The sequence below is a fragment of the Kryptolebias marmoratus genome, linkage group LG17 (assembly GCF_001649575.2).
Source record: "Kryptolebias marmoratus isolate JLee-2015 linkage group LG17, ASM164957v2, whole genome shotgun sequence".
NCBI classification, from domain to species: domain Eukaryota; kingdom Metazoa; phylum Chordata; class Actinopteri; order Cyprinodontiformes; family Rivulidae; genus Kryptolebias; species Kryptolebias marmoratus.
In genome coordinates this window covers 21689467-21706784 of record NC_051446.1, presented here as the reverse complement: position 1 = coordinate 21706784, position 17318 = coordinate 21689467, and the positions used below count along the sequence as shown (strand labels likewise).

Below are 17318 nucleotides of genomic sequence, written 5' to 3'. Positions count from 1 at the left end.
AAATCTGTCTTTAACAAAAATACACGTTCTTGAATACATCAGTGCTCTATATATGATTGGTGAACTGACAGTTGTAATGAAAGGTTTTGATTTCAGTATTTAAATAAAAGATTTAACAATTACTGTGTTTTTTATCCCCCTTTATAAAATCAAGCATCTTCAGTCTGGTTCTGACCTCACTAATCTGGTTAATAAAACATGAGCTGTTTTAGTCCAAACGTTTTTAGCCACCATAAAATTAATTAAGAAAAAACTGTTTAATTAAAATCTCTCCGGAGTTGTAAAGACACTCAGACTTTTATCTTTTATGTATTTTTTTCATAAAACACCCACAAAGATGTGGAATCAAAGAAGAAAACACTTGTCTGAACTGTTTATTTGAAAGCACAGTAAATAGTTTCCATAGAAGCTATCAGGACATTTATTTGTTCAGAAGAATACATGAAGTATATTACATGGAAATGTGAAATAGCCGGAAAAACAGCCACTTAAATATATCCCCACAGTTGTTTTAACAATTGAAAGAGTTACATTTCCAGTGAACTAGAAAGTTTACAATGTCATAATGGGGGTCTATTTTTATTCAAACACCACATTTCTGTAGAAAAAACTAGCCTTATCCAGCAAGCCTCAACATTTAGGATTAAATTGACATGAAAAAGTGACATGCTTTGCTGCAAGAACATGCAAGTTGTTCTCTGAGCCAAGCTTTTCTGTAACATGGTGTTAAATACTTGGTTCCTTTCATTTATCAAAAGCAAAATAAAAAAATTGTATATATAAAACTGTAATTCAATAATAAACAGCATATATTTTGTGATGATTAACACCAGCTTGACATGCAACACCAGTGAGGATAACAAATCATGACTGATCCTAGATGAGTTATTTGTTGTATAAATGAAAAGATTTAAACTCTTCATTTCCTATTCATCTGCAAAATACCACATTGTAAAGATGGTCAATAAAAACAGAGTGGCTGTTATGACATAGAAAATTGCAAAAGCCTTGTTGATTTTCTGAGCCACTCCGGTCCAGTAGCTGGGTTTCTGATCCTCCTTTCCACAGCTGAGAAGAGCGAGTGTTTCCCTAATCTCCCCAAGCTCGTCTGAAAGCTTTTCTAAGGTAAGAGACACCTCAGTGCATTGGCTGTTGGGAACCTGCAGATGTCATTTTAGAAAACAGGTTAGAGTCATTCTCATGAAAAAAAGCGACACTGCAAACTGCTGCGTTTAAAGCGTAACACACTTCTCACCTCTGAGGGGGTTCCATCAGCTGACTTATTATTGACAGATGCACATCCACTTTGTTTCATTGTCCCTGAAACATTAAAACCCATCAGTGTATGAGTATTTCAATCAAGACTAAGTGTGGTTAATATTAAATTAGCAAAACGGATTGATGAAAAATGGGAATTGAGTTTCAGGGTTTGTAGAAATTGTAAACAGTCTCACCCAGAAAACACCTGCGGGAGTTGTTCTGGTTGCTCTCGTTTCCCTCATTCAGGCTTTGGTTCTTGGTTGGCTCATTGTCCTGGGATGCATCTTTATCAATTAGATGCATCACCAGAATCGTCTCCAAGAGGCTGAGCAGCATGAGACCAAAAATCCCGATGCAGTAAACCGCTAAAGGGAGCAAGCAAATTCAGAGTGCTGATTTAGCATGTGCGTTTCCTGCCCGTGAATCGTGGGTAACGAAAGCAGAAGTTTACCAATTAGTGGAATCTTGTCCGACGAACTGGGAAGGATGTCGTTGAGAATAAGCTGCATCACTGTGACTGCAAGCAGTACGGTGATTTTGAAGCCAATCTTGTCACCGCCAGTGTCTGACATCAGGAGGGAGGCAAAGTCCAGACACAGGAAGAAAAGGATGGGCAGCAAGAAGTTTGCAATGTAGAGGACAGACCTTCTCTGCATGTTTATCTGCAAAATTATTTCTCAGATTATCTACTTTGCATTTGAAACAATTTTTTCTTCACATAACAACGTGGAGGAGTACTCGGCACTTTTACTTTTTACTTTCTGCTTCTGTTTTCAGTTTAGGACCCCTGTATTGTTGCATCACTGTGTATGTCCTAAGTGGTTAAATAAAAAGCAAGAGTGGACTTATTTTCTTGTTTCTTCAAGATGTTTCACCTCTCATCTGTTCTGGTTATTGGGAGTTTTAGACCTCATCCACACAGGAACGCTGTCCTTTCTAAATAAACATGGCACTGGTTCTAGAAACATTTTCATCTACACTGAAACACAGGAAGTGATCCAAACGTTGTAGTAACTATGTCAGGCCTGTATGTGGTGCTAAAATGCTGCCCTTAAAATACACCAGAAACAAGAAAGAACATTTCAACATTTCCCACTCATGAAAGAGACCATAAATACTCACAGTATAAACAATCATCGTCTGGTTGAAGCCAAAATGTTTGACAGTTTTGCTCGTGACTGTCATGTTGACAAATACCCACTCGTACTGCGTCTGTATCGATTCACGAGACCGCTCCGTGATCTCTGTGTTGTTCTTATGGTAGAATAACTTTATTTCCTCATCTGAGAGGGAAAACAAAGACAACTGTGAGTTTTCTGAGCAGGTCAACAGGGAATAAATGTACATGTTGTATGTCTGATAGCATGTTACCCATGAATAAGTGAAGTAAAAAGAACCTTTTCAGGGCTCACCGGAGTGCATGATTGATTTGAAAGAGATGTTGCAGCTCTGAACGTCAAACGGGAATTTGTAAACACGCATCTTGCATGAGCTGATCACCACTTGATCATTTCTGAATTCAACCCACCCGTAGCTTCTAATGTTGAAATAAGGACTCGGAGACGCTTTGTCTTGCTCTGTCCTGTGAGGTAACAAATGACAGCAAACACACTGAAGACATTAAACCAAGTGAAAAACAAACGGTACAACATATTGCATAATAAAGTATTTCTTCTTCCTTTACATGCAGAATATACAACTTCATTGTGTATTAGAGCAATCCCAAATATAGTGATTCATTCAGAGTCATTAGATCTTTAAATAAAAGCTGTCTTCATTGTGCAGAGCAGTTGGGATGCCATCAGCTGGGGCTCGAACCTTCATCAGATGTTACAGGTCATAGAGCAAGAAGTGAGGTAAACTCTAGAAAGGCTGAGACTCAGACATTTACTCCTAAACTCAATTAATCTCTAGTTAATCTAACATGCATGCTTTTTACAGTGGGAGCAAACTAAATCACGCAAAGCACTGCCACGACACGTCAATATTTGTGCCCTTTCCTGTACATTTAGTTTAGTTTAGTTTATCTTAGCTCATATTTTAGATATTGTTAGATTGTTAGATTTCTGATTGTTGTTTAGTTCAGTTTTAACTTTATCATGATTTCATTTAGATTATCTTAGCTACTATTTTGACTGTCTTAGCTCATGTTTAGATATGTTTAGTTTCATGACTTTATTTAGATTATCTTATATTTCATTTAGATTATACATGATTGATGTTTTTTATTTCTGTATTTCTATATTTGATTTTAATGTTTTTATCTGTATCTGTTGTTGTTTCTGTATTGTAAAGCATTTTGGATCGCCTTGCTGCTGAAAAGTGCTATATAAATAAATTTCACTTCACTTCACTTCACTGTTCTAAGCTCTGATTTTTGCAAAACGTGGATCTTTTTGTGTTTGTGAACGTAAATCTAAACTCACATTTCTTCAATAGTCAGATCTGGCATCCACAAATACTGAGTGGGAACTAAAATGTGATCAATTCCACAGAACTGATTCGGATCCCACCAGATATGTTCATTGTCCCATCTCTGCACAGAAAAAAAACAACAGGACAGTCGAAAAAAGAGTAAATGGGATCAAACATGAAACTCTGCAGTTTTAAACATATAATCTGATTTACTGCAAAAAAAAGTATGTGTGAAATGCTGTATTTTGAGGTAAAAACTTACCAAATAAACCCAAATGTATGAAATGAAAGTCTGGTCAGTTTCTCTCTGTTAACAAAGAAATTTAAGTTATAATCAGCATGTTATAATCAATAATACAGTAAAAAAATGTCTTAAAGCCATATATGACTTAAAATAGTTAACAATAAAATGTAAACAGGTTCGTAAACCGATCTGTCCTCGACAGGAGCGCTCCCAGTCCTCCCACTCACTTTACGAACTCACCACATCAAGGATGGAGTAGATTTTCATCTCCAGCAGAATCCACGTTAAATGATTGTGATGTTTAACGGGCCGACTCATAATGTACTTGTTGCTGCTTTTGGTCAGTTTCAGGTGGTTTAAAACAGCCTGAAAACTACACTCTTCTGAAATATTTGGTTCATTTTCTGAAAATATACAGAGGCACACGCTTCAGTGATTTATTTATTTATTAAAAATTCTCTGTAACACTTTATTTGAAGTTGTGTGCAGGTATTAATTATCAAACTTTAAAAAGTTACATTACCCTGACATATGTTGGTAATAGAAAATATTAATGGCTTTGTTATTAAAGCATTAGACAGGGTAATAACACTTAATGACTTCTTTATAACTAGCCTAATGTGTTCCACTTTACTTTAGGTAAGGGACAATATTAATTACTTTATTATAATGGAATCATTGCAGCCAAAGTTAAGACTATAACTTTTTAAAGTTTGATTATTAATACCTGTTATGCACACCCCTTCAAATAAAGTGTTGCCTAATAGAATAGAATAGGATATGAATGTTAAATAATAAATAATCATCTAGTTTCACTGTTATTTTCTTACCTCGAATATGTTCAAAAATCTGAGGAAAATGTTCAGGATCTGGGTTCTCCATAAATGACATATCTACTGAGTCTGATGAGAGAGTGGAAAAGATTAATTTATTTTTATGTTCAACAATTTGTTTTGCACAACAAATTATAATGAAGTACAATAAAAAAGGATTTTTTTCTAAGAAATGCTTCTTAATTTCCTCAAGCGACTGACTTTTTTTTTAACAAACCCTCCTTTAAATCTGTTTACTTGAGGGACAAATATCAGCAACAGCCTTATCAAGTGTTGGAACAAACATTCGGCTGAAGCTGAGCTACAATATAATCATTATTTCTATGAACTGTGAAGTTCGTGTTTCGTACTGGGCATTAGGTGAAGCTCTGGTTCGTCCCAGAAATCGCCAGAAGGTTCTAGTTCAGAGAAATTTCCACCTGACAGAAACAAACACAATCCACAAAAACTTACATTTAATGAATACTTTGAGACATTGTCCTTTGTTATTCTAAATGACCTCAAAGAACTTTTAGTTTTTTTTCTGTACCTGGCATTTCTTCAAAGCTTTGAACCGATTCTGGTCCATCATCCGTTTGTTGCTGCAGCTCTGAAGTTGATCCACCTGACAGAAAAGAGCGCACACAGAGTTTTTTTTTGTTTATGTATTATTTATTTATGCACAACATCCAAGGTTTTCTTAACACATGAAAAATATTAATGACATCCCTTTCTGCTGTTTGTTTGCCCTTTTATTCTGTTTCACTAAACAAAATCCTCTAAATTGACTCGACTGAAAACATGATTTCTCTTAGCTGCCCCTGTCACTTTTTTAGTTTGTTACAAATAACACTGCCAGTTCATGAATTGGTTGCAGTTATTAGAAAAGCCACAAATAACATCACATTCAAAGAACAAGTAAAAAAAATAAATTAAATAAAATCAGGTTTGAGCATTTTCTTCTTCTAACATCAAGCTTCAGATTTATATTCCTTGAGGTCACTTGTGGTTTTTGCACGATATGTTTTTAAAGCAGTCCTCATTTATGATTTACGGGACTTGTAGAGATGAATAGAAAAAAAAACAGCTCAACATATTTGCTTCTGTGCATCGCCTAACTCTAACGGTGGTGGGCAAGTTCAGAGAGCAGATCTATTGATAATTATTGATAGATCCTAAAAGTTCAGCTCAGAACTGGTTAAAAATCTCAGAGTCGATGACAAATCCTGTTGGTGGTCCCTCCCACCACTGTGTGAATTATGTAGATACATGTTGCTGCATAATTTATAAACTGCACCACTCCCACTGTTTTCTGTGGCATAAAATTAAATGTTTTCTAAACTTCAGCTAAATTCAGGCTTTTGCCAAATGAAAGGTCACGTCCAAAACTTTCTGATAGATTCATTTCATTAGGTTTGTAGAAAAAATTCCACCCTAGTTTTTGCAAATGAGTCCCTAATATTTTCCCTCTCTTTCATTCACTTCTAAAACACTACAAGTATAATCAAATTGTTGCAGATTTTTAAAAGTATTCTTGCATGCATCAGCTCAGCTTACCTGTAAGGAGGAGCAGAAAACAGAGCCCGGCGAACCTCATCGCTGTGAGATCAGTGAGCATCTCTTAACTCTGATCTGTGTTCAGATGGTCTCTGTGGCAATCATGATGTCACCGCCCTGCCTTTACTGGAATGGGTCTGGGGCTGGTAATAAAATCTGAAAGCCACATTAGCTGCCAAAATACAGGATTTTTTCAGTGCTTTTGATAAGAATTTCAATGCTTCCAACACAATCTCTATAATGCCATGCAAAAATATCCCCAACCTGTAGTTTTAATGTTTTTAAATGATATTTTATGTGATCGATCGGCACAAAATAGTCTAAGTTGGTGAAGTGAAAAGAGAAAAATAAAAACTGGCATGTGCATATGTATTCACCCCCTTTGCTATGAAGCCCCTAAAAAGTTCTGGTGCAACCTTTAAATGTCACATAATTAGTGAAATGAAGTCCACCTGTGTGCAATGCAATCTAAGTGTCCTGTGATCTGTCAGGAAAGGCCCCAGAGGCTGCAACACCACTAAGCAAGAGGCACACTATGAAGACCAAGGATCTGTCCAAACAAGTCAGGGTGGGGTTTAAAAAACAAAATATATCCAGAGCTTTCCCCCTGAGCAGTGTCCAATCATCATCTTTAAATGGAAAGCACATGGAATTACAGTAAACCTGCCATGAGAGGGCTCACAAACCAGGCAAGGAGGGCAAAGGTAGCCCTGAAGAAGTTCCACTGCAGAGACTGGGACCATTTAAGCCGTCCATTCTGGGCTTTATGGAAGAGGGGCCAGGAAAAATGCCATTACTAAGAAGGCACGTTTCGTAGGCGACTCCCCAAATGTGTGGAGGAAAACCTGACGTCTCTGATTCCATCGTTCTCCCTCTGACTCCAAATCCGCCGAGGCTGTCCAAAGTGAACTCGTCAGTGTCTGAATGTAAACAAACGACTCGTAGTTGTTGGCAACAAAACATGACAGCTGATTTTGCACATTTATTACAAATTATACTTGTAGTAGCGAATGATACATATTTAGTGGTTATTTTTTATCATAGATTACATACATATACAAAAAAATCTACTCAAAAATAAATTAAATATAGCATATTTTTACAGCTATTATGGCTTTAATTATGACTGAACTGTTGGATAAACACACCAGCTGTGTATGTTTCTACTCTCACATCCTTCCTAAGATTGTGGTGAGCAGAATATAAATTGTTTTGATATTTTTTAAGTCTTACATTTATCCAAAACCAACTTGCTGAATAAGTCAATGAAATTAATAGATAGACAACGAGCCAAAGCAAATGGGAAGCATCAATTTCATTTTACATAATCAAAGAAATATCGTTTTAACTTTGAGATCTGAACAAACTCTCAGAACATTTGTGATGATTAAGAATGTCTTCAATTATTCATAAATTCATATAAATCCAGTTTTACTCATCACACAAGTCTACTACAGCTTTAAAAGTAAAATTATTATTCACATTGAGTATGTTTGAACTGGTAATGTAACATAATATAAAAGAGCTCATTAGTTTGTTTTGCAGGAGGGAGAACAACAGCACTAAGTGCTTCTAGAAAACCATTAGCTTCCTCATCAGTAATATTAAAACCAGGATGTGGGAAAAAGCTTTTAGATGAGCACATTTTCATTTGTTAGCAGAGCAAGACGTCAGAAATAAAATCACCGGCAGCTTCATCGAAACACACAGTTGGAGGCAATTTGTCATTTAAATTTTTTATGTTGCATATTCAACCACCCACGTGTTTAAGTTTTTAAAATGTCTTTAATTTAAATCTCATTGAGACATAGCTTTTTAGCACTGTGTTTTATTCCCTCTCATTGTAAATGAGGTGCAGGAGGAACACCACATTAAACAAATAAACTGTATTTCTGAGAACTGATTCACGTTTTTTTATCTAAACTGTGGTTTCAGTAGGACCCTAAAACTCTGATATGTTCTTCATTCAACAATAAGGAAAAGTGGCTTTTATAAAATAATCTGGAAACAGGTCGAATTAGCTCGGTTTAAGAAATAGATCTAACAAATCTGCAAAAACTCAGTGTTTGTTTGCAAGTCTCTTTAGAGCTTTTCTGGTCAATTTCTTCTTCCTCTAATTTTATATCTTAAGTCTTTTTTTAATATTCCTCTAGAAAAAACTTTCAGTTTTCTAAAGCTAGAGATTCTCTTTCACGATTTAATCCAGTTCAAGCTCAAAAAGCTCTAATGTACCATTAGTACTAATCATGTTGAGAATAAAAAGACATTTTAAAGCCTTTTGTACTTTGTTTTAGGTCCTAAAGCTGTGATTATTCCTGCAGAAAACACTGAAGCAGTCTTAAAGAAGCTGAAACCTTTAAATATGCTGCATTTGAAAGTTTGTGCAAAATACATTAAATCATAAATCCTGTACAGGCACGGGTAACATAAAACTCTGTTTTACTACCATGTTAAAGCAGTTGCAGAAGTTTAGAAATATACGCGCATGAAGAACTTCATTTACTTATTTATTCATGATCCTGATCAACACGGAACACGTTACAGACCTTTTCAAATCATATAAGTCAAATAAAACAATAATTACACCGAACTGCACATCCTCAGTTAAAAAGAAAACTTAATTTTAAAACTTACTGCAACTACCTGTACAATCTTTCAGGTCTTAACAAAACCTGTAATAATTGCGTAAAGACGTGTAAATGTGTTGTTTATATTCGACTACAGTTCATACAATAATCAAGACTATCCAAGTGTTTGTGTATCTTATATATATATATATATATATATATATATATATATATATATATATATATATATATATATATTGTTTGTATTTACACCCGTACATTTCTTTGTCAGGTTTGCAGAACATCGGTTTTTAGGAGATGCGTGAAAACAAGAGAAATTGTTACATGCTGTTTGAAGCAACTTAATATTAGAGTTTTCTTAATGCTGAGCTCAGAACACAGACAATACATCAGAAAGATGATGTAAAACGGAAGCATGCATTGTTATGGGATGAACATAAAACAACTTTTAACACATTTTACGAGTCTTACATGTATGTGTTTATCAAAGGAGCAGGCTGCACAACTCACATCTTTGACAAAGCTTATCATTTTTTCATAGTAAGCTGCTATCTTTGAATAAAGCAGAATAAATGGTGAGCACGTGTCAGCTTTCATTCCTTATGAATATATTGCAAGTATAAAATATTCTGGTTCACATGTGTATTAGCTGACTTCTCAAAATGGTCAGATACATAGCCTATAAATGAACCTATAATGTTTTTACAGTTGTAGGTTTAAAATGTGCCCAAAGATACACACATTAAACTCTTTTTATTCAGCCCAAAGGTTTCTTCCCCCAGATCTTTAATGAAGTTTTTGGACATAATTTGCTGTATCTTACTGACATTTCTGGTTAGAATGTTGCAACTGCTTTAAACAGATTTTACGGTGACCTTTTAAAAAGGAAAATTAAAACAAACAAACCTGAAATCAGTTATTTTTCTTATTCTAGACCAATGTATACACTACCTTTTCTCTCAAAGCTGCTTTTTTTTCTGGAAACAAACATTTTAGCTGGTGTAAGAGCAAACAACTATTAGAGCTTGCCATTAAAAGTTGTTTTTCTTTAAAAGACCTAACCATATTGTTGTTAATTTAATTGAATATAACTCGTTTGGGCTCATTTTCTGAAGAGGATAGATTTCTTTGCCTCTTAGTTTGAACAGTATTAAACTTTTTCGCTGCTAATCAAACTGATCTTCCATGTACCAAAAGCCGGTTTATGATGCCTGTCACCAGCTGTGGGTCCACACAGGGAGGTGGCTTCCTGTAGCTTTTTCAGGCTTTGTCCAGCCAACCTGCCCCCCAGACCTGGCTCTAAGAGTAGGGCATCCCTATTCCAGGCAAGGTATCCTGTTCTCTAGTCTTCCTTCATCAAGGCTTTTCCCCTGAAGTAAACCTGCCACAGGAGACTCTACCAACATAAGCCCCAGGATTATGGGGTTATTCTGCATCAAATGTCTGGAGATGTCACTGTGAGGGAGAGGGATGTCTGGGTTTCCCTCCTGACCTTGCAGCCTCCATGACCCAACCATGAATGGATGGTCAAAGTGTAGCATTGTTGCAGTTTTATGGATAAACAGGTTTTCTGACTGATCGAGAGAATGGGGTTTTCACTGACAGAAATAGGAGGCCACAGCTATTGATTATCTTCATGACCAGGTTTTTGGCAATAATTAAAATAATTTGTGTGCACTCCATTGTTGAGAATGAATCTTTCTGTGAATTAACATCTTATAAGCATTGAATTTACCTCTTCTACTTTCCTCCACAAAGTTGCTTGAGACGAGTTGTCTTGAGAACTCAGTGCTACGCAGATAAAATGTAGTTAAGCAGAAGTCTCCATCAGAGGCGCCTCTTCAGCGCTTTTCCACTCAAAGAACATTACAACTAAGAATGCAACGATCACCATGACGTAGAAAATCAAGAAAACTTTGTCGACTTTTTTAGCCACCCTGAACCAGTACCCTGGCTTCTCCTCCTTGTCCTTGAAGAGCAGAGTGATTGTTTTCTCCATCGCCCTCAGCTCTTCGGAAAGCCTCTCCAAGGTGTAGTAGTCCCCCACCCGTTTGCCAGGGATGTCCTGAAAAAGCGGTTTGATCCAACAGTTCAGAGCATAGAGGGATGTCTTTCACAGTTTGAGGACAAGATAACCAAATTCTAACCTCTTTGGGAAGGTGTAGCATCTCAGATGGATTTTCACTGTAGATAAAACCACCCTGCGTCCTGTCATGGCCCTCTGAAAAAGGTTTTTTTTTTAGTTGAACATAGCAAAATTAAGAAACAGGGACTTCTGTAATGCTGTATTGGGTTGCAAACGATTTAAAACAGTTTATATTTGAGCTTTTATTCACTTTGTTTGATCAGAGTTGATATAAAGTAAAGTTACTGATGTTTATTATGTCCAGTTCAAACTCATTTTAAACCGGAAATGGCAGCGTCTTATGACTCTTAAACATCATCGACTTTAAGAATGATCAGTTCTGCCTGTAGTAACAGAACTGTTGTTGATTTTAAACTGAAACTAAATTAATTTAATTTAACATTAATCTGTTATAATTTAAAGATTTAAGAGGAACATAGCATTTATGACAGTAGATGTTCATTCCTGTGGGCAGCAGCAGAGGAGTTTTACTTCTGGATGAAATCCCCTTTAAACCAAAAACACTAATATTTATTAATCATGTTGCTAATAATACAATGTTTTTGATATCTATGTTTCTATCAGTTTCAATTGTTTGCCCAATGAAGCAGAAGTAGTTGTAAAACTCCTACAATTAATGCTAAATTAGTGATTCTACTGTAAAGTTTTTTTTAGCTGGATGTTTGGTCGAACAGCTTTATAAAGGTTTATCTTTGCTGCCACCTTCAGGAATGTTACAGAATGCAGGCTTGTAGCGCTGACACTAACAGGAATGAACAGCTGTTATAGACAATATTTCCTGCTTATGTTTTGAAACAGTCATAACAAATTAATACTAATAAATTAAATTAAAAAATTAAACACGTATTTGGATGTCGGGAGACTCCAAGACATGCTCTCCTTATTAAAATGCCTTGATTTTCTTTGGCATACTCATGTAGACCAGTACAAGCCAACACCAAGCCATACCAGGCTTCTTCAGGGAGCCCAGCAGGAAACATCAAGTCCTTTTAAAGAGAAATTCCACCATTTCAGCAAGATGGAGGCCATTCTGGTCCACAACGGTGGTCTAACATCACACAAAACGAGTATTTTAAAAAGAAAGGTATTTAATCTTTTCTGAAACTTTGTTGTTTTTCATTGTATTGCTTTTCTGGGATATTCGGGCTGCTGCTGCAGACCAGCGTGGCCTCGGAGGAGAAGGCTTCCTGATGGAGGATTCATCACAGGTGGAACGTTTCAGGTGGTGGACTTTCTCTTTGAAAGAGCTCGATGTTAACTGGGATCTGTTTGACTCCCTGAGGAAAGCCTGAAGTATATTATAGCCTGTGTGGCATTTGTAGCAGCATTTATTAGACACCATTTTCATAAATCTTTTGAAAATGCTGATGGATGCCACATTGCATTACAAATTATTTTTCATGTTCTCAGCTCTTAAACAGGAGCATAAATAAATGTAATATCTACTCAGCTACTAAAAACACGAGTTTATATTTGGACTACACTTGAAGTCTCACCCATGTAGCAGCTCTGGTAGTTGCTTTTGCTCTTTTTGTTTGATTCCTGGATCGCGCTTTGGTCTTTGTCCTTTTCACAGTCTTGGGAGTTTTTCTCCATCAGATACATCACCAAAATAGTCTCCAGGAGGCTGAGCATCATCAGAGTAAAGATCCCAATGCAGTAAACGGCTAAGGGGAGCAGACAACAAATCATTTAAATAAATAACTATGCTGTTCATGCAGTCCAGTTACATCAAAACGTTGTTTCTTTACCGATGAGTGGGACCCTGTTGGAGGAGGAAGGCAGAATCTCATTGAGGATGAGCTGTAACACCGTGATGGCGAGCAAAACCGTGACTTTGAAGCTGAGCTTTTCTCCCCCGTTGTCTGAGATCATGAAGGAGGCCAAGTCCAGACACAAGAAGAAGAGGACGGGCAGCAAGAAGTTGACAATGTAGAGCAGAGACCTCCTCCTCATGGTGATCTGGGGAATAAAATTTGAGACACGATTCTCCAGAAAATCTGAAAAGCAGCTGATTTAACTTGGAAGGTTTGTTTTAAACCATGAATTCACAATAATAATGCTATGTTATTAGTATCAAACTATAAATGCTGCAAAATTAAATATAGGTTATTAGCCAAAACATGCAAACACGGTCAGATTCAGTTTAGTTGTGGATAATTTCAGGTTTGGAGCCTGAGTAAAATGAAGTCAACAAATATACTTAAGATGTTAAAAACAGACAAATAAGTTAATAAGTTCTTTTGCAGAGAGATTATTTTTTAATAGTAATTTAGAAGTAATTTCATCAGAGAGGAGACTTGAATATATTGGGCATTTGTTATCCTTAAGCATTAGTTGCAAAATATTGATATCTTGCATAAAGCAAAAACACATTGTTGTGTATTCCTACTTAAACACAAACAGCAAAAATAATAAAGGAAGAGCAAAGCTTAAGCAATAAGGGAAAGTCAAGAAAAAGAAGGAAATGAGAGGAAGAAATGCACGTTTTTATGCTGAGTATTGTGTGAGTCCATCATCCATACCGTATAAATAACAATATCTTGATCAGTTAAATTGGTGGCGTTGTTGGCTGTGACGATCATGTTCATGAACAGCCACTCGTACTGGGTCCGCATCACCTCACGAGACCACTCTGTGGCCTCCGACGAGTTGTCGCTCGGCTGCAGCCGGATGTCCTTGGCTGGGGAGGAGACGATACTACTGTCAAATCTGTTTTTCCTGTTTTTATATCTCTTTTATTCTTTGGCTTTTAACACACGGTGATTTTGTCTTGTATGACACCTTAAAACACACCTGCCATGAACCTGTATGTGTATGTTTTCCTTCCTATTGTCTTAATCTATTTTTATCTTATTGCACTTTGGCTACTCCTGTGGTTTTTAAAACATGCTATAGAAATAAAGTTGATTGATTGATAGATGAAACAGATGGGGGAAAAAAAATCAGGCACAAAATTAAATTGTTTGAGACTCAGACTGGACTTGAAATTTGAGGTTTAGCTCTAAAATGTGGGCTCATTTATTCACCAACAACAAAAAATAGCCTTTTTGTAAGCATTTTAAGTTATTTTTGAGTTTATAATGCCCTGTAAAATGATTAAAAATAACCACTTTGTTCTCCACTGGGTTTGTACAGTATATTAACTATTAGCATTATCAATAATGTTATTTATTTAACTTTTACTGTCTTGTAGTGAAAAATAAACTAAGACTAAATTTATCCGTGACGACACAAGTGCCAAACTTTATAGCTTCATCAGTTCAACCTCTTACCAGTTTATTCCATTTATTTTCCTGATTACATTTTGTCAATTCAACAAAAAAAGAAGCTGTTTTGTGCCACAGCTGTCCTGAACTGTATGTTTTTATACTATATGCCAGCCCATTGTGACGGCAGTTGTCAAAGTATCACAGATATATTTTTTTATTGTCTCAAAGTCAGCTTTGATGCAAAGATGCTCTCACCAGTGTGTATGACCGATTTGAAAGTGAGGTTACATCTCTGAATGTCGAAGGGGAAGTTGTAAATGTGCATCCTGCAGGTGCTCACTAACACTTGGTCATTCTGAACTTCGACTTCTCCTCTGCTGTTGATGGTGAGATAAGGACTGGGAGGGGCTTTGTCCTTCTCCGTCCTGCAGGAAAACACAGATACATGCACAACAAATGGACCAATGGACAAATGTTTTGTTTTTTTCTATTTAAAAAAAAAATTGGATAAGATCTTTTATGTTAGGGCTGGGGCATGAATGGTTACATGAATCATTGCCCACAATGGAGCAGAATTCTCTTTAGTATGTGGACATGAGGGGCTCGTTGAGGTTCGTGGTTGTTTTAAAAGGTTCAATGTTCGGCGTATGTGGGTGCTGTTACGCTTACATTTCTTCAATTGTGAGATCTGGCTTCCATAGAATCTCAGTAGGAAGAGAAACGTTGTCAATTCCACAAAACTGATCTGGATCCCAGGAAATGTATTCATTGTTCCACCTCTGAAGTGAAAATAAGAAGGGAACAACATTTTAAAGAAAAGATCTGACACCATATTTTAGAAATCCAGGCTGGAGATTCATTGAAACAAACTCACAGTGACGGTCCAGACATAAGGAATGAATTTTTGGTCTTTCTCAACCTGTAAAACCACCAAAAAACAAGGGAAATTATTTCCAACATGCATAAAACAGCAGCAAAATGGACAGGAAACACACAAACTGAGGCTTTAAATTAAAAAAAAAAACACCAATGGCATCACTGACCATTAGTCTGCTCACAAACAGGAAGTTGGACCAGAAACATTTCACTGAAATTCTATCATTAGTTCTTTTTCCCAGCAACCTATAGTGTTGAGTGTGAACTAATGTATAGGATGCTTTCTAAGCTGAAAGCCACTGCTCATACATTCTTCTGGAAAATATGTTTCAAAACCATATTTTGAGAAAAAAAAAAAAAAAGCTCCATTGTCTAGAAATATCTACACGTATGGTCCTATATTTGTTTGAAACTTCACAGCAGGCTCTGAAGTTTATTATATGTCTAAAGAATCGGATACCTACCACATCTAGGATAGCGTAGAGGAGAACTTCCAGGGAAACTTGTGTGGGATGTTTGTAGTTTTTAACGGGGCGGGTCATGAAGTACAGATGATTGTCTCTGGTCAGGTTTAAGTGGTTTAAAACATCCTGATAACTACAGATTTGGTCTGATTGAACATCATCTGCTGACAAAAAAAAAGACAAAGGCGTTTATAAAAAAAAAGATAAAAGATTAAAAATAAACTCTTCATCTTTATTCTGTAAGCTTTAATTCTTATGTTACAGCATTTAATACCATTAATTTGATTTTTAACTGTATAATTGCATCAGGTTTTTGTTTGGTCAGTATCCAGCGCTAATGATGAGAACATCACAAACACCAGATCACAAATATGAGCAGTCATTAGGATTGATTGTGGTCATTAAGAGGCCATTATGAGATGGGCACTGGCAGGATTGAAGGGTTTGATTTCACCAGTCCGCTAATTATTTTGAACGGTGAGCAGTTTTTTCCAGGAACGAGTATTTTGCTACATTCTTCACAGATGTTTTATTTTTGTTTTGTCCCATCCTGAAGCTTTGTATTGTTTTATAACTCAAAAAAACAGTCCCAGTTAATAATAAAAAATATTCGATTAGATATGAACTGCGTAACAGTATTGTCCACAGATTTGATTCAATATCTGGAACTTTTATACCTTTTTTTTAACGTCTTGAGCTTTTAAAACTCTGATTATTCTTTATGCCTGTGAAAACCTTTAAACGAGCAACATCACTATTTATTTCAGGTTGTTTCTTTCAATGCAGCAGAAAAGAGAGGAAAAATGCATCAAGCAAATCCACTGTTTTACACTTTTTAAAAGTAAATCCTAATATATTAAACCAACTTTAACTGCAAACCTCTGTTGTTTAAACTTACCAGAGATGAAGAGCAGAAAAAGGAAGCCAGCAAGCATCATGACGCCTTTCATTTGGAAAACTCATGCAGACACTCGTCCTTTCTGAGCTGCATGAGCTGTTTTCAGATATTTTGTGATAATGATACCGTGGTGTAATGCTGAAAAGGGGCTGGGCAAACACGATCACTGATGTGTGGGTCTTTTTTCTTTCTCATATTTCCATTAGTCTGAGAGCCATCTGCAGACAAATACGCCCACATGTCTTTCATCAATGTACAAATTCTTTCCACATTAAATTACAAATAAGGAAAACTGGCTTCACCGGACCCTCATAAATATGATCTTGTATTAATGTTCTTCAATTTGGTCAAGGTTAAACAAATAATATTCCTCAATGAGATCAAAATTTAAAGCTCCACAAAGGATGGAAGATGATGGAGCATCAATAGTCGTTTTAAATAATTTGAGATTTTGCACTAAATGAATGAATGAGAAGGCTAATGGAGGCTAACTGAGGCATAAAGTTTGTTTTATTCTTTTATCACTTTGTTTCAGTCACAATTATTTAAAGGCATAACATTTCTTGAAGGTACAGATTTATAAGATCATCTTATGATGAAAAGGGATGGAGTTAAAGCTGTTTGGGTAAAACCTTGCAAAGGACTTAATGCACAATCCCATGCGATACTGAAAAATCATGACATGTTGGTGCTCAGAGTATGTGTTGAACACAGAAAGAGACATTACTGCCTGCTGACGAAAGCAAAGGTGGAAATAAAAATGAGCAGCGGTGAGTTTTTTAGGCAGCTGCCTGGCACTTGTTCAGAAATAATAAAAGTGAAAATGGTTACAAAAAAATCTTTACA

At 36.1% G+C, this 17318-nt stretch overlaps 2 protein-coding genes across 3 annotated transcripts; both read right to left on the bottom strand.

The window, feature by feature from the left end:
* Positions 1-374: 374 nt before the first annotated feature.
* On the bottom strand, positions 375-6624 carry LOC108246814 (5-hydroxytryptamine receptor 3A). Its single transcript, XM_037980633.1, has 13 exons — positions 6289-6624; positions 5282-5356; positions 5103-5171; positions 4750-4821; positions 4160-4323; positions 3938-3982; positions 3687-3796; positions 2673-2842; positions 2383-2543; positions 1712-1922; positions 1455-1625; positions 1256-1320; positions 375-1160 (listed from the first exon to the last, which is right to left on the bottom strand). Exons 1-13 carry the CDS (start codon positions 6347-6349, stop codon positions 927-929), a joined length of 1608 nt encoding a protein of 535 aa, XP_037836561.1. The 5' UTR covers positions 6350-6624; the 3' UTR covers positions 375-926.
* Positions 6625-9131: 2507 nt separating this feature from the next.
* LOC108246823 (5-hydroxytryptamine receptor 3A) lies at positions 9132-16572 on the bottom strand. 2 transcript variants are annotated; one of them, XM_017434548.1, is made up of 10 exons: positions 16473-16572; positions 15575-15738; positions 15109-15153; positions 14904-15013; positions 14490-14659; positions 13548-13705; positions 12774-12984; positions 12519-12689; positions 11024-11097; positions 9132-10941 (listed from the first exon to the last, which is right to left on the bottom strand). In XM_017434548.1, exons 1-10 carry the CDS (start codon positions 16522-16524, stop codon positions 10687-10689), a joined length of 1410 nt encoding a protein of 469 aa, XP_017290037.1. In that variant the 5' UTR covers positions 16525-16572; the 3' UTR covers positions 9132-10686. The 2 variants fall into 2 exon arrangements, with proteins under 2 accessions (XP_017290037.1, XP_017290046.1); XM_017434557.1 differs by having other exon boundaries at positions 15575-15735.
* Between the last annotated feature and the right edge of the window lie 746 nt (positions 16573-17318).